Here is an 18,533-nt window from a genome sequence, read left to right as displayed (position 1 = left end):
AGAGGACAAGGTAAAACAGTTACCCTAAAGTGGTATTATTTCACTCCTGTCAAGGGGGGGAGATTTCAATTACTCAGAAATGTACTTTTAATAAGAATTTAAAAAAATCATATTTCAGTAATTCTTAAAATGGTTCAAAAATTCAAAGAAATAAATGGGCATTCAAAGGGTTCAAAGAACAAAACAAAAACCTCTAGTTTCATTTTATATTCTTGCTCTATTTCCAGTTTATTTAAAAGCCGTAAAATTATAACATTTTAATTTTAAAAAATTGTTATTAAATTTACTCCCTTATTTCCCTAAGAGATTCTTGAAGGTAAGGATTTAAAATCAATGTCCTTCTCGAATGAACAGGGCAACAACTCCGCTAAATATAAACTTTCTATTTCTCTCCATTCACAAAACAGACAAAGGCATCATTGTTCTCTAGTTTTATTATTTTTTAATCTTCCCAACACATGAACTATAACTCATTTTGAGATTTTTCAGTGCATTTCACAGCAAAAATGAACAAGGGAATCATTAAAATGGTTGTACATTAACCAATTATCTTCTTATAATTTACAATTTGTTGAAAAAAAATATTATTTTGCTGTTTTCATCCTATTAGCCCCCTTCAATAAAACACAGTTTATCAGAGCACAAAGCTTAAGCTTCTTATGATGATGCAACAGATACAGCCACTTACAATGGCTGATGAATAACAGGTATATGTTACACACACCGATTGGAAGACCACATCAGAAGAAACAGAGTAAGGCACCACTCTTGGAAAATTAAGGTAGCTTGAAGTAACAAGTGTTGAGCACCATAAGTAGGTGCTAAATAAATACTTGAATGAATGACAAAAGCCATAATTAGCACTATTCTTTTAATTGCCAGCAATTCTTCAACCTCAATAAAATACTTATTTTAAAAAAAGACTGTACCTGAATATAACTTCCTGATATCTTTTTTCCTGACACCTTTTTATTTCATACTGTTTCTTCAGCATTTGCGTTTCCTTGAAAAAACAAAACATACCATACATGCACTTAGTCACATATATAACTTCTGAATTACTGACAAATATGAATAGTTGTTTTAAATTTTGAGTGAACAGAGGTAAGATAAAGCATACTTATCCAGAGGGATAGCACGTAATATTGAATATTAACCTACAAGTGAAAAAAAGGTAAGGAAAACAGTAAGTCTTATTTTTTAATATTTGCTTGTTCTTTAATGCCTCAGTTCTTGAGAAGGGCCAAAATCTCATCATACTGACATGACCACATTTTAAAAAACTGTCTCTCAAGTATAATATTTAATAAAACTAGGTATTGAAAAATGCTCTGAAATTTTTCAAGTCAATGTTGTTTTCAAGTATATTAAAATGCTCAGAAGAAAAAATTCTCCATGGTTATAATTCTAATCAATTTATAAATATACTTTTTAAAAGAGAGTTCTAACAGAGGTGGATAATGGATAAGTTCCTCAGACACAGGCACACAGTCTCTTTGAAGGAACAGAATGCCTTGTTATGACAACCTGGTTGACTTTTTTTTTAACACTGATTTCAGGCACAATGGCTGAAGCCACTTCTGGGTCATCTTCCTCCTCTTGATTTGTTGTAAGAGTAGTGAATACTTCAGTTACTGACAGAAAGCAAAGCACAAACTCTGAAAGAGACTTCAATTTTCACTACAAAGAAATCAAAATCACTGAGTTCTCACTGTTGTGTTTATCTGCTGCCCCCATGCAAAAAGAGGGGATTCAAACTTAGCTTTTGGAGCAGGAACTGGATAAAAGATTAATCATCTAATAGTTCAGGTGAAAGGGCTTCAGATGATATTGCTCACATCACATGAACGGCTTGGTGAGAGGTCCATCGTGCTTCTTCAACACTTTGGTCTTGCTGCAGTTCTATGGTGCCCTAATTGGTACATTCGTGTGTAGTTAGTTTCAGTCTGTGCAATCAGGAAGCAGGTCACTCAGTGCAATGACTCCATTCTGAGAGAGTTTAGGGTAAATAGAGAAGTTCATTTGGTCGAGTCTTAGATAGTGTGTGTCACTCTGCGGGTTGTACTGTTGGAATTATTTTCCAAAGCGGTTTGTGATAAACCCAGGCATCTCCCTGAAACAAGTAGAAAAATAAATTAAAGAACCATTCCTTTATTATTTTCAGAATCAGTAACCAAAACTAGATGCAATGCCTTCATTGAAATGGAATTCTGTTCTCACATTTAAAAACAAGAGTTTGTAAAGAAAAAGCCTCGGTGCTTAAGACACCAAAAAATATGTGTGGTTTAGCTAGGATTAGGTGAGAAGTTCTGGTCTGGGAAGACCTAGTTTGTGCTCCACGAATATTTTACTTTGCAGAAGTCATTTGTAGCAATTCTGCCAATTTTGCCAAGATGCTGCAGATTGAGCCCCACTGATGGAGTGACAGGCAGCAGGTGGAGCATAGGAAGTGGTCACCAAGGTACGAACTGTTCTCTGCATCTCAGCTGGCATCTCTAGGATCTGAGTATTGTTTCCTAGTTCTTTTCTGACTCTACCCTATTAGTTTTCCCTGGTTCCTGTGAATAGAAGGATACCAAAAGGAGATAAAGTCAGTCAAAGAGTGAAAGAAAGAAAGGAGAAGACCCAGTGAGGAAAAAAGTGCTGCAGCAAATGCATGAAGCAGCATACTGGGGTGAGATCTTGGCAGAGCTGAGGTCACAGTAGCTAAGACTGTAGTTCGGTGTTTATGTGACTAGGTGAAGGAAGTCAGATTTGAACCTCTGTCCATAACCCCTATATCGCCCTCAATTGATTTGCATTAAAAAAATTTTTTTAGGGACTTCCCTGGTGGTCCAGTGGTTAAGACTTCACCTTCCAATGTAGGGGGTGTGGGTTCAATCCCTGGTCAGGGAGCTAAGATCCCACATCCTTCATGGCCAAAAAACCAAAACATAAAACAGAAGCAATATTGTAACAAATTCAATAAAGACTTTAAAAATGGTCCACATCAAAAAAAAATCTTCAAATAAATATTTAAAAATATATATTTACCCTACCTTACTCCAAAAATGGCTTACACCCAGCAATTATGTGGGTCATAGCGACGAGGACTCTCTCCTTGACCAAACTTTAAAAGTTAGACTCCTCTGTCTCTCTTCTTGACTAAGTCTCATCCTAGGCCTGCTAAACTCAGTTTTAGCAAAAAAAAATCCTGATGAACTAGTTTATCAAGAATTCTCTCATCTTTGATATCCAACGAAACTCTTCTCCTCACACTTTTGATCTAATCATGTGCCTCCCCTGACCCACCATCCCTGACATCTGACCAAGTTCCTCTTAGTAATTTTCCATCTACTCCCTCATCCTGCCCATTGGCTACACATTCCCACTTATCAACACATTCAGAGTTGAATTCAATCTTTTTCCTCTACTGCAATATTCTTGAATAAAGTCTTCCTTTTCATTTTTAATAAGTGTCAGAATAATTTCTCTTTAACAACAGAAACCATTATGTTGTTTAAATTAAATCACCTGGTTGATAATTATCACAAAACACACAAGATGTCTCCTAACCACATTACAGAATGCTAGGTTTAGAAGTTAAGACGTGCCACCTGACCATCTCACTTCACAGATGAAGAAACTGAGGCTCCGAGAAGTGAAATGAGTTGTCCAACTTCACCCAGGAAGGGGCAGAGTTCTTTTCAGTGCACCTTCTATATAATTACCTACATTTTACAGATGAGGAAACCGAAGTTAGAAGTGGTAAATAAACTATCCAAGGTATGACTGAGGTTCAAGCTTAGCACATCTGACTCCAATGTGGTCCACTATTCTGCAAAAGCCTTCCTGCTTGCATTTATATACATCTTAAGCAATTTCAAACATCCACTCAAGAGGATATGACCAATAGATCCTGATGGATGTGTATAATCGCAAAAGGGAGGAAATGGAAGATCTAATAAATTAAACGTCAATGAGAAATGGTCAGGAAAAGAAGGTAGGTATTATCAAATGATACTAGAAACACTTTAAGTTCATCTATACTTTCTCAGGTTACTCTACCTCCTCTTTTTATATCAAGTGACTCTACTCCTCCATCTAACTAAAGCCAACTCCAAACTGGTCTGTTGGTTTGACAGCAATAATGAAAGTACCAAACAAGTGGAAAAGCTCTTGTCACTCATAACAATATCTTTGAAATATCTACTAAGTGCCCAGCACTGTGTTTAGGACCACAGGGGAGACAAAACTGACTTTTCAATAACATATGATTCTTCTTAGCAAAGAGCCATATCTGATGGCAATAGCGCCGAAATTGTTATGAACTTCGTGGTACCAGTGTCAGCTAACTACCATCCTCGTCAGCCTCACCTCTACTCTGCAGTGCTTCTTACAGCACAGTCCATGGTCCTGTCACACACAGAATGTGACGCGACGGCCCCATGGGCTTAGGCAATCAGTATATGACACAAATCTAACCCATCTATTGTTGTACCACTGTGTCATGGCACACCATTTAGAAAGCCATCTTACATCTTACCAACTAAAGAGGCCCAAACCTGAGCCAGCATCTCCAATCTACTGTTTCATCAGGCAGTTAGTGAAGACTATCTAGGCAGAAAGAAATTCACTACTTTATTAGACAACTGCCATGTCTTGCTATCACTTTCTACATCTGTCTATCCAACATCACAAAGTATAATAAAGGGATTAAGTGGTAGGTTCTTAATAATATCTGTCAAATAAAGAATACATGAGAAGTAGCATGTTTACATGTCATGTTAGTTGCAAGAAACAGGAGGCCTATCTTTTAAAATCTTTTAAAATTGGTTGCATATTTTACCCATTACAGCTTCTTGCTCTCAGCCCCTAGAGTTCATTTTTAATGATTTATAGAAGTCTTCCCTTAGAAAAATTCTCCTCTTTAGAATCTGCTTCTGGTATACTATCTTAGTGAGCTTGAAATGAAAAAAAATCTAAGGTTACAAGACTATAATTTCGCATAGTAGTTACAAAGGTTTATCTTTTCATATAAAAATGAAGAGATGTAAAGTACTTTTCCTTGAATTCCTATCCATGTAAACATTTGGGGGACTTCCCTGGTGGTGCAGTGGTTAAAAATCCACCTGCCAATGCAGGCGACACGTGTTTAAGCCGTGGTCCGGGAAGATCCCACATGCCGCGGAGCAACTAAGCCCGTGTGCCACAACTACTGAGCCTGTGCTCCAGAGCCTGTGAGCCACAACTACTGAGCCCATGTGCCACAACTACTGAAGCCCGTGCGCCTAGAGCCCATGCTCCAAAACAAGAGAAGCCATCGCAGTGAGAAGCCCGTGCACCACAACAAAGAGTAGCCCCCGCTCACTACAACTAGAGAAAGCCCGCATGCAGCAACGAAGACCCAATGCAGCCAAAAAGAAAGAAAGAAAGAAAGAAAAAGAAAGAAAGAAAGAAAGGAGGGAGGGAGGGAGGGAAGGAAGGAAGGAAGAAAGAAAGAAAACAGTTGGCATTTTATATTTCACACCCAAAGATGAGAAAAATTAAAGCAATGAAACTACTACAATAAACTGTGGGCTTTTAAGGGTAATAACTATGCAAAATTCACAAACTGTTTTTCTAGATTCTTCCTGACAGACCAATATTAAAATTCAATGAGTTTCCTTAGACTTGGCTATGGACAAGAAAACTTTTCTTGGCATCAGCTCTGGTCCATTATTCACCTTACTCTGAGTTCTATCAGAAATTAATAAACAAAATAAAACAAAACCTTTAAATTTAGAAAAGACTTTTAGGAATCATTTTGTCTTACCTGTAAAACTAGTGAATTAAACACTTCTACATAAGCCATGGTCTCTTACATGAGTCTAGTGATGGGGAACACATTACTATAAAATGTACACTGGTCATTATTGGATTTTTAAAAAATTTTTATTGTTTTATTTATTTATTTTTTTGCGGTACACAGGCCTCTCACTGTTGTGGCTCTTCCGTTGCAGAGCACAGGCTCCGGACGCGCAGGCTCAGCAGCCATGGCTCACAGGCCTAGCCGCTCTGTGGCATGTGGGATATTCCCGGACCGGGACATGAACCCGAATATTTTTTATTGTTATACATTCCTTCTTATGTTAAGCTCAAAATGCTTCCTGGTAGTCTGGGCCTAGCTCAAGTCTGCTATTGGAGCTGATAAGAAACTTCTACGTGATAAGCCTAACCTATATTTGAAGAAAGTTATAATGAATGGCTCCAATTATCTGTTTTCCAGCCTAAGTACCCCCCACATCACTCTCTTTTCCTTAAACAATGCAAAGATTCTAGTCACTTCTCACTATCCTCTGTGTAGCCATTTAAGTTTTTCATGCATCCTTAAAATGTGGTCTCTGGAAGTGAACAAAGAGTTTCACTGTGGTACAAAAGGCAACAAATTGTCAATTGCATATTCTGTTATTGAGATTAAAGATTAATGTCGGTATTTTGTGGCCAATTTAAATCCCCAAATCTATTTCATCTGAACTGCTGGTAAACTATTCTACTTTGACAAACTGTGAAAAGCTCATGAAAAAGCTCATGGTTAAGCTGGACTATTTTTAGAAATAAAGCTATATAAGTGATAATTCAAGAAAGCCTACTAAGCTAAAGTTCTCACTAAGTAGATAATGAGTTTTAGTCTGAAGACATGTAGGACATGTACCTCTTTAATAAAATATTTGGTTTTCCAAGGTGTGCCTGTTTCAGTACGATGCCTTTCTTCAGTCCTCTGGCGTTCTTCCAGGGTACGTTTATGCTCTGTGGCCTTATCAATATCAGATTCCCTCAGAGAGTCTGTCACATTTCTCCACAATCGCCTGAAATCCGAAAACCACACATTTTACATTCTTCAAAAAAGATAATTAAATAGAACAGATACCCTCAAAATTAACAGTAATTTTAATAAATTACATTTCCTGAATCAGATCTAGAATTTCATGCCTATGAGTTACAAGAATGCTGACACTATGTTGCTGATGTTAATGTCCAAGATGCTGCTGCTTCTACTTCTTTTTAAATTAAAAATAATTTATATTTTCCCAAGTTATATAACCAAGATTTTTATTTTTAAGAAACTTAGGAAACAATACGCAAAAGGAGAAATAAATTTTTTTAAAATAAATTTATTTATTTATTTTTGGCTGTGCTGGGTCTTCGTTTCTGTGCGAGGGCTTTCTCCAGTTGCGGCGAGCGGGGGCCACTCTTCATTGCAGTGAGCGGGGCTCTCACTGTCGTGGCCTCTCCCGTTGCGGAGCACAGGTTCCAGACGCACAGGCTCAGTAGTTGTGGCTCATGGGCTTAGTGGTTCCGCGGCATGTGGGATCTTCCCAGACCAGGGCTCAAACCCGTGTCCCCTGCATTGGCAGGCAGATTCCCAACCACTGCGCCACCAGGGAAGCCCGAGAAATAAATTTTTAAAAAGCTGAAATAGAAGAGACCACTTGTGCTTCTGGACGTGATTAAATAATGGGCACCAGATTTACCCTCCTGCTTTTAATCAACTATAGAACCAGACAAAATATAATGAAACAATGGTTTTCAGATGTCAAACAAAAGGCAGCACAGGACAGTGACTCCTGAGAGCAGGCAAACAAATGAGGGGGTCCTATGAGTGCTCCAACTGACGAGTTAGAGAGCTTGCAGGCACAGCACGGGGGCAGGGCGGGGGGAGCTCAACAAACTCCAAGCCAAAGAAATCTGCCAAGACAATTCTTTGGGGAAAGTATAGTCTGTTCAACAAATGGTGCTGGGACAGCTGGATATCCACGTGCAAAAAGGTGACTTTAGGCTCTCACCTCACAATAAAACTTAGAAGAAGATAAAAAAACACTGATAATCTCACCTCATCAAATAAAAACTGATCACTGAAATAAACACCATTAAGAAAATGAAAAGATGAGCAAGAGACCAGGAGACAATATTTACGAAACACATACCCAATAAAGGATCTGTGTCCAGAATTTACAAAGAACTCCTATAACACAATAAGACAACAAACAATTCAATTTAAAAAATGGGTGAAATTTATAAGCAAACATTTTAACAAAGAAGATATACAATTGGCTAATTAGAACATAAAAACATGCTCAACATCATTAGCCATTAGGGAAATGCAAATTAAAATCACAATGAGATACTATTTCACACCAGCTAGAATGGGCATACTAAGTAAGACGGGCAATAACAAACGTTGATGAAGATGAAGAGAACTGGAACTTTTATAGGTTTCTGGCAGGAATGTAAAATGGTGCAGCCAGTTTTGAAAATAGTTTGGCAGTTTCTTGAAAAGTTAGACATAAAACTACCACACAAACCAGGAATTCCACTCGTAGGTATTTACCCAAGAGAAGTGAAAACATGTCCACACAAAGATCTGCACAAGAATGTTCACTGCAGTATTAATCATCATAGTCCAATACTGCAAATGTCCATCAGTTGGTGAAGGGATATAGACAAAATGTAGTATCACATAATGGAGTACTATTCAGTAATAAAAAGGAATGAAATATTGATATATGTTGTACCACGAATGAACCTCAAAAACGTGCTAAGTGAAAAAAGCTAGGCATAAGAGATCACATACTGTATGATTCCATTTATCTGAAATGTCCAGACAAAGTAAAATTATAGAGACAGAAAGTAGGTTCCCTGGGACTGGGGGCAGGAACAGGGATTAACTATAAATGGGCATGAAGGATCTTATGGGAGGATCAAAGGATTCTAAAACTAATTAATGGTAAAAACTGTAGCACTAAGGAAAGCTACCAAAAATCACTGAACTGTACACTTAAAACAGGTGAATTTTATGATATGTAAAATATATCTCAATAATATTTTTAAGTGGCAATTTTAATATTAAAGTAGAATTCAAAGCAAGAACTATGACCACGGATGGAGGATCATCTCATAATGGCCAAGGGCTGGGGGCAATGCAGCAAGAGGATGTGCCATCTTTTCAGGGTCAGCATTCTGGAGAAACAGAGTGTGGTTCCTATTTGCCAGGAAGCTTGAGGATGTTTCCAACAACTGTGTTACCATTCCTGAGAAAAGGACATATAATCTTAAATGTGTATGGCCCAAACAACAGAGGTCCAAATAACATGGCACAAAAACTTATCGAACTATAAAGAGAAATATTCCATTAAAATTGGTAATTTCAGTAACTGATCTCAATACCTCTTCTCAACTGATAGAGTGCACAGAAAATCAGTAAAGATACAGAGGACTAGAAAAATACGATTAATCCACTTGATCTAATTGACATTTACAGAATACTCTCACCTAACATCAACAGAATACACATTCCTGTCAAGTGCACACAAAACATTTACCAAGATAGAATGCATTCAGTGCTATAAAACAAATATCAATAAATTTAAAGGATTAAAACCACACAAAGCATATTCTTTTACCAAAATGAAATTAAATTAGAAATGAATACTGAGAAGATATCTGGAAAAGCTCCAAATATTTGGAAATTAAACAACACATTACTAAATAAGTTCAAGTCCAAAAAAAAAAAAAAGAGAGAAAGAAAAAAGAAAAACCCACAAGGGAAATCAGAAAACACATATCAAAAAGTTCAAAAGGTAGAGGCCAGATCAAGATGGCAGAAAAGAAGGACATGGAGGTCACCTCCCCCGACAAAGACATCAAAAATACACCTATATGTGGAAAAATTCTCACAAAATACCTGTTGAATGCTGGCAGAGATCTCATACAACCAAAGCTGCAAAAAAGATCACTAAGTAGTTGGGATTGACATGTATACACTGATGTGTATAAAACTGATGACTAATAAGAACCTGCTGTATAAAAAAATAAAATAAAATTTAAAAATTAAAAAAAAAGGATCATTAAGTAACTGGGCAGGACGAAAGAAAAAAAAAAAAAAAAAAAGGAATCAGGACAAGACCTGTGCCCCTGGGAGGGAGTTGTGAAACAGGAAATGTTCCCTCACCCTGGGAAACTTCTTCACTGGCAGGGAGATCAGCCGGGATGGAAAGAGTTTCAGAGGCTTGAAGGAGAGTGCAGTAGCCAGCTTGTGGCATGCAGAACAGAGAGAGACCTGCACAGAAGGTCCTGGCCAACTCCATGCACTCCCTAGCCCAAGACGCATGGCTGCTGGTGTGTGCAGGGTCTGGGTGCTGAAACTCAGGCTTCAGAGGACAGACCGGGGGAGCGGATTGGGGATGGCTACACGGAGACAGCGTGAAGGGGCAGGAGTGAGGCCCAAGCCTCAACCAGGGGTGTGCAGAGGAAAGAGCCTGGGTCTGCCACTGAAGCCCCATTGTTAACATATGCGTGCAAAGGAAGGGGTGGGGCCCATCATAGCAGCCTCATTCTCAGTGTGCTCACAGCAGGATGGATCTGCCTCTATGAGTTCTGGGAGCACATAACCACACAAGGAGGTGGGGCTGAAATCCGAGCCAATCCCCAGGGACTGCATGACTTTAGAAGCAGGGCTGAGATCTGAGCGTCCCAGCAGCTGTGTGATCTGCAGATTTACGTGCTATGGGTGGCTTTGTAAACTCAGTGCCTGTGGGACATCTGAGAAGATTACTGGTGCACCCATGGCCAGGGTGGGTCTGGTGACAGCAGCTGCAGGCTCTGCAGGTACACACCAGGGGTGGGGCCAGGGATCTGGGCTGACTCAGTAGCTCCCACGGTGTGCGACTATGGCAGTGCTGGTGCCTGACTTCAGCAGTTCTGCACCAATGGGTCTGTGCTAGTGGCTTTGTGAGCACAGAGCCTGAGGGACCGACTGGCCTGGATGGCCGACTGCCTGAATTCCCATGGTTGAGGCAGGGCTTGAGGGCAGTGCCAGAAACAGTGTACTCTGTGAGCCTGCACAATGGGTGACAGGCAACACCACAGAGCTCACTTCCTAGGGGACAGCTCCAACGGAGGAATACTCAGTGGCTCCTCTCCCAGAGGAAGCGCTCCAGTCCTTCCTACCTCATACCACAGATCAGAAACAGATCTGGGGGTGTCTACTCCAACAACTGGGGAGCAGGCCCTGCCCCCAACAGGGCTGTGACAAAGAGGAGACCCTGCTCAACATCCATTGCAGGCTCTGGTCACCACAACAATCACACACCCTATCAATGGGAAACAGCCAACACACACTGAGGAAAGATGTGGCAGTCATACATACTAAAGACAGCCCTTACCCAAAAATATTAGACTCACAGAGGCTACACCAGGACACTCTCACATAAAAACAGCCCTGGGCTTCCCTGGTGGCGCAGTGGTTGAGAGTCCGCCTGCCGATGCAGGGGATGCGGGTTCGTGCCCCGGTCCGGGAAGATCCCACATGCCGCGGAGCAGCTGGGCCCGTGAGCCATGGCAGCTGAGCCTGCGCGTCCGGAGCCTGTGCTCCGCAACGGGAGAGGCCACAACAGTGAGAGGCCCGCATACCGCAAAAAAAAAAAAACAGCCCTTCAAGACCACAGTTGATTAAGTGTTTCTCCTAAACTCACAATCAGAGAAATACAAGTAAAATGAAGAAGCAGAGGAACCGCTCTCAATTAAAAGATCAAGGGAATTCCCCTAAAGATGACCGACATCTCCAGTATACCCGATTCTGAGTTCAAAAAGGAGATAATGAAAATGCTGAAGGAATTAAGAAAGGCTATAGATAGAAGTGCAGATTACTGTACAAAGGAACTAGAAACTATTAAAGAGGTACCAATTAAAATTAGAAAACTCAAAAGATTAGAAAACTCATTTGCCAAGACAAAAGCTGAGCTTAAAGGCAATAAATAGCAAACTGGATAACTCAGAAGAACGAATAAGTGATCTGGAGGGTAGAATAATGGAAATCACCCAATCAGGACAGCAGACAGAAAGACAAATTTAAAAAAAAAATGAAAGCAATATACGAGACCTATAGGATAATATAAAGCATGCCAATCTACGTGTAATAAGGATTCCAGAAGGAGAAGAAAGAGAAAAGGGGATCAAAAATGTACTTGAAGAAATTATGCGACTTCCCTGTTGGCGCAGTGGTTGAGAGTCCGCCTGCCGATGCAGGGGACGTGGGTTCGTGCCCCGATCTGGGAAGATCCCACATGTTGCGGAGCAGCTGGGCCCGTGAGCCATGGCCGCTGAGCCTGCGCATCTGGAGCCTGTGCTCCGCAACGGGAGAGGCCACAACAGTGAGAGGCCTGCGTACAGCAGAAAAAAAAAAAAAAGAAATTATGGCTGAAAACTTCCCTAATCTAAAGAAGGAAACAGTTGTCGAGGTACAGGAAGCACAGAGGGTCCCAAACAAGATGAACCCAATCAGACCTACACCAAGACATATTATAATTAAAATGGGAAAATTTAAAGAGAGGATTCTAAAGGCAGCAAGAGAAAAACAAACAGTTAATTAACAAGGGAACCTCCATAAGGCTATCAGCTGATTTCTTTACAGAAACAGTGCGCGCCAGAAGACAGTAGCAAGATATATTCAAAGTCTTGAAAGGGAAAAAGGTGCAACCTAGGATACTCTACCCAGAAAGATTATCATTTAGAATAGAAGGAGAGATAAAGAATTTCTTAGACAATCAAAAACAAAAAGAATACAGTAATATTAAACCTATCCTAAAAGAACTACTGAAAGATCGTCTCCAAATAGAAAAGCAGCAAGAATCTACAGTAAAGAGAAAATCACAATTGGAAAGTAAATCACTTAAATAAGCCAGTACACAGATTAAAAAGATTTTTTTTTTGGAAAGCGATGATAACTACAATGAACAGTAAAAGGAACATGAAGATGTAAAAGAGGACATCAAAATCATAATATATGGGAGAGGAGAGTAAGAAAATGCAGATTTTTTTTTTTTAAAGACTGTGTTTGGGCCTATATGACTACCAGTCTAAAGCAAGCAGATATAGTAATAGGCTAACATACTTCAAAACCAGGGTAACCACAAATCAAAAACATACAATATATTCACAAAAGCCAAAAAGAAGAGAACACAAGCGTAATACAAAAGAAAACCACCAAACCACAAAAATAAAAAGGAACAAAGAAGAAATACAACATCAACTGGAACACAAGGTTCAAAATGGCAATAAATACATATCTATCAATAATTATCTTGAATGTTAATGGACTAAATGCTCCAATTAAAAGACACAATGGGGATTTTGCTGTTGATCCAGTGGTTAAGACTCCGCACTCCCACTGCAGAGTGTGCGGGTTCAATCCCTGGTTAGGGAACTAATATCCCACAGGGTGCACAGTGCAGGAAAAAAAAAGGACAGAATGGGAAAAAAAAAGACAGAGTGGCAGATTGGATAAAAAAACAAGAGCCTATAATATGCTGCCTACAAGAGACCCCCTTTAGGGCAAAGGACACACATAGATTGAAAGTGAGGGGATGGAAAAAATAATTCATGCAAATAGAAATGACAAGAAAGCGGGGAGAGCAATACTCAGACAAAAAAGACTTGGACTTCCCTGGTGGCGCAGTGGTTAAGAATCCGCCTGCCAATGCAGGGAACATGGGTTCAAGCCCTGGTCCAGGAAGATCCCACATGGCGCGGAGCAACTAAGCCCGTGAACCACAACTACTAAGCCTACACTCTACAGCCTGCGAGCCACAACTACTGAGCCCATGGGCCACAACTACTGAAGCCCATGTGCCTAGAGCCTGTGCTCCACAGCAAGAGAAGCCACCACAATGAGAAGCCTGCACACCACAATGAAGAGTATCCCCCGCTCACCACAACTAGAGAAAGCCCACACACAGCAACGAAGACCCAATGCAACCAAAAATAAATAAACAGATAAGTAAATTTATTTAAAAAAAAGAAGACTTTAAAACAAAGGCCATAAAAAAACAAAAAGAAGGACACTATATAATGGTAAAATGATCAATACAAGAATAGGATATTAAACTTGTTAACATATATGCACGTGATATAGGAGCACCTAAATACAAAAAACAAATATTAACAGAAATAAACAGAGAAACTGACGGGAATACAATAATAGTAGGAGACTCTAACACCTCACTCACATCAGTGGACAGATCTTCCAGACAGAAAATTAATAACATAACAGAGATCCTAAATGAAGTTAGACTTAATTGATATTTTCATCCAAAAAAAACCAGACTTAATTGATATTTTCATCCAAAAAAAACCAGAATACACATTCTTTTCAAGTGCACATGGAACATTCTCTAGGATTGACCACATACTAGGAAACAAAACAAACCTCAACAAATTTGAGTAAAGAAATTATTTGAAGGACTTTCCTTGTGGCACAGTGGTTAAGAATCTGCCTATGAATGCAGAGGACACGGGTTCGAGCCCTGGTCCGGGAAGATCCCACAGGCCACAGAGCAACTAAGCCTGTGTGCCAAAACTACTGAGCCTGCGCTCTAGAACCCATGAGCCACAACTACTGAGCCCACGGGCCAGAACTACTGAAGCCCATGCACCTAGAGCCTGTGCTGTGCAACAAGAGAAGCCTGCACACTGCAACAAAGAGTAGCCCCGGCTCGCCGTAACTAGAGAAAGCCCACGTGCAGCAACGAAGATCCAACGCAGCCAATAAATAAATAAATTTACAAGCAAATAAATAAATAATTTCAAGCATGTTTTCTCACCACAACATCATGAAACTAGAAATCAACCACAGAAAGAGAAATGAGAAAAAACAAGAGGTTACATGGAGATTAAATAACATGCTACTAAGAAACCAGTAAGTCAGGGCAGAGTCAAAGATGGTGGCAGGGGAGGATGCAGAGTTCACATCTCCCCACAACTAGGGTGCCTGGCAGATGCTGGTGGGGGACCTCGACACCCAAGGACATGGGAGGAACCCGAGTGACCAGGTAGGATGAGGGGAGGCGTAAGGGGGGAGGAAAAGTGGAGGCTAGACAGCATCGGGCACCTGAGGGGTGGCTGGGATTGTGGAGGGGTTCACACTCTTGAAAGGACACTAGGGGGCTTGGAGGATCGGGTGGGGGGGGAGCATGCCTAGCATGCTGCCCAATCAGGCCCTGGGAAGCCTGCTGGGCTCCCAGGCAGGGTCCTCGGCCCTCCCAGGCCCCTTCTGGGCCGTGTTGATCCTAGGGGTGCAGGAGAGAGGTGGGGGAGAAGAGGAGAGGTGGGTGGGAGGGGCCCTCCAAGACCGGAGGATCAGGGGAGGCGCAGAGGGTGTTTCCCCCACCCACTCGGGCCCTGGGAAGCCTGCTGGGCTCCCAGGCCTGGTCCTCTGCCCTCCAAGGCCCCTTCTGGCTGTGGGGGTCCTAGGGGCATAGGAGTGAGGGAGAAGGGGGGAAGAGGAGAGGCAGATGTGGGGGACCATCTGGGGCCAGGGGATTAGGGGAGGGGCCATGGGAGTTTCCCTGCCCACTTGGCCCTGGGAAGCCTGTTGGGCTTCCGGGTCTGGTCCCCTGCCTTCCAGGGTCCCCTCTGGCTGCGTGGGTCACAGGGATATAGGAGGGAGGGAGGGGGGAGAAGATGAAGAAATGCCAATGAGAAGAGGGCCACTGGGATTGGAGGATCAGGGGAAACACGCCTAGCATTTCCCCCACCCACTCGGGCCCAGTGAGCCTGCTGGGATCCTAGACCTGGTCCTCTGCCCTCCAAGGCCAGAGGCACGCCTAAGCCCCACCCCCATCCCCTCAGGGCCTTTTCCTAAGCACAGGTGCCACCTACCACCTAAACCCCACCCCGACTAAGCCCCACCCCCCCACCCCCAGCCAAGGCCTTCTTAGGCTTTTTTTCTTCTTTTTCTCCTCTTTTTTTTTTTTTTTTTTACTATTGTGGTTCTTTTTTACGTTCAGTTCATTGTTTCATCTATATTATTATTTTTTATTCTTTCTAACATCTGTTAGTTTTCTAATCTAATTTTATTTTTTACTCTTTGTTATTGTTCTGCTCCATTTTTTCTTTTCTGTTTTTTTCTTTTTCCTTTTTTTTGGCACCCCACATGGCTTGCAGGATCTTGGTTCATGAGCCGGGGGTTGGGACAGAGCTCCTGTGGTGGGAGCTCCGAGTCCAAACCACTGGAATAACAAAGAACCTCAGACCCCAGGGAATATGCATCGGAGTGAGGTCCCCCAGAGGTCCTTATCTCGACACCAAGACACAGCTGTACCCAACAGCATACAAACTCCAGTGCTGGAAGCCTCAGACCAAACAACCATTAAGACAGGAACACAATCCCACCCATCAAAAACAACAACAAAAAAAGAAAAGAGACAACAAAAAAATATGTCACAGATGAAGGAGCAAGGTAAAAAACCTACAAGACCAAATAAATGAAGAGGAAATAGGCAACCTACCTGAAAAAGAATTCAGAGTAATGATAGTAAAGATGATCCAGAATCTCGGAAATAGAATGGAGGCACAGACTGAGAAAATACAATAAATGTTTAACAAAGATCTAGAAGAACTAAAGAACAAACAAACAGAAATGAACAACACAATAACTGAAATGAAAAACACACTAGAAGAAGACAATAACAGAATAACTAAGGCAGAAGAATGAATAAGTGAGCTGGAAGACAGAAGGATGGAAATAACTGCCGAGGAGCAGAAAAAAAGAAAAAAGAATGAAAAGAATTGAAGACAATCTCAGAGACCTCTGGGACAACACTAAACGCACCAACATTCGAAATACAGGGGTCCCAGAAGAAGAAAAGAAAAAGAAAGGGTCTGAGAAAATATTTGAAGAGATTATAGTGGAAAACTTCCCTAACATGGCAAAGGAAATAGTCACCCAAGTTCAGGAAGCGCAGAGAATCCCATACAGGATAAACCCTAGGAGAAACACACCAAGTCACATATTAATCAAACTAACAAAAATTAAATTCAAAGAAAAAATATTAAAAGCAGCAAGGGAAAAGCAAAAAATAACATACAAAGGAACCCCATGAGGTTATCAGCTGATTTTTCAGCAGAAACTCTGCAGGCCAGAAGGGAGGGGCAGGATATAATTGAAGTGATGAAAGAGGGTCTTCCCTGGTGGCACAGTGGTTAAGAATCCGCCTGCCAATACAAGGGACACAGGATCGAGCTCTGGTCCAGGAAGATCCCACATGCCGTGGTGCAACTAAGCCCATGCGCCACAACTACTGAGCTTGCGCTCTAGAGCCTGCAAGCCACAACTACTGAAGCCTGCACACCTAGAGACTATGCTCCACAACAAGAGAAGGCACCACAATGAGAAGCCTGCACACCGCAATGAAGAGTAGCCCCTACTCACTGCAACTAGAGAAAGCCCGCGTGGAGCAACAAAGACCCAACTCAGCCATAGAAAAACAAACAAACAAACAAATAAATAAATAAAACTAAAAACTGATGAAAGAGAAAAACATACAAGTAAGATTACTCTACCCAGCAAGGATCTCATTCAGATTCAACAGAGAAATCAAAAGCTTTTCAGACAAGCAAAAGCTAAGAGAATTCAGCACCACCAAAACAGCTTTACAACAAATGTTAAAGGAAATTCTCTAGGCAGGAAACACAAGAGAAGAAAAAGACCCATAAAAGCAAACCCAAAACAATTAAGAAAATGACAATAGGAACATATATGTCAATTATAACCTTGAATGTAAAAAGATTAAGTGCTCAAACCAAGACACAGACTGGCTAAATGGATATAAAAACAAGACCCATATACATGCTGTCTACAATAGACACGCTTCAGACCTAGGGACACATACAGACTGAAAGCAAAGGAATAGAAAAAGATATTCCATGCAAATGGAAATCAAAATAAAGGGAGAATAGCGATACTCATATCAGATAAAATAGACTTGAAAATAAAGACAGCTACAAGAGATAAGGAAGGACACTACATAATGATCAAGGGATCAATCCAAGAAGAAGATTATATAATTATAATAATAAATATTTATATTATAAATAATATTTATGCACCCAACAAAGGAGCACCTCAATACATAAGGCAAATGCTAACAACCATAAAAGGGGAAATCAACAGTAACACAATAAGAGTAGGTGACTTTAACACCCCACTTACACCAATGGACAGATCATCCAAACAGAAAATAAATAAGGAAACATAAGCTTTAAATGATATAACAGAGCAGATAGATTTAATGTATATTTATAGAACACTCCACCGAAAAGTGGCAGAATACACTTTCTTCTCAAGTGCACACAGAACATTCTCCAGGCTAGATTACATCATGGGACATAACTCAAGCCTTGGAAAATTTAAGAAAATTGAAATCATTCCAAGCATCTTTTCTGACCACAATGCTATGAGACTGGAAATCAATTACAGGAAAAAAAACTGTAAAAAACACAAATACATGGAGGCTAAACAGTGTACTACTACATAACCAAGAGATCACCGAAGAAATCAAAGAAGAAATTTAAAAATACATAGAAACAAATGACAACGAAAACAGGACGACCCAAAACCTATGAAACACAGCAGAAGCAGTTCTAAGAGGGAAATTTATAGCAATTCAATCTCATCTCAAGAAGCAAGAAAAATCTCAAATAAACAATCTAACCTTACACCTAAAACAACTGGAGAA

At 40.7% G+C, this 18,533-nt stretch overlaps 1 protein-coding gene across 1 annotated transcript in view; it reads right to left on the bottom strand.

The window, feature by feature from the left end:
* Positions 1–432: 432 nt before the first annotated feature.
* Positions 433–18,533, bottom strand: part of OSBPL11 (oxysterol binding protein like 11) — a 99,945-nt gene continuing 81,844 nt past the window's right edge. Inside the window, exons 12-13 of the mRNA XM_082655389.1 lie at positions 6,674–6,827; positions 433–2,113 (exon numbers count right to left, since the gene is read on the bottom strand). Of these exons, the coding sequence (XP_082511515.1) occupies positions 2,048–2,113; positions 6,674–6,827 (220 nt within the window). The 3' untranslated portion in view covers positions 433–2,047. The remainder of the gene's footprint in view (positions 2,114–6,673; positions 6,828–18,533) is intronic.

This window comes from Grampus griseus (assembly GCF_964374135.1).
Source record: "Grampus griseus genome assembly, chromosome: 5".
NCBI classification, from domain to species: domain Eukaryota; kingdom Metazoa; phylum Chordata; class Mammalia; order Artiodactyla; family Delphinidae; genus Grampus; species Grampus griseus.
This window is presented reverse-complemented; position numbering and strand designations above follow the sequence as displayed.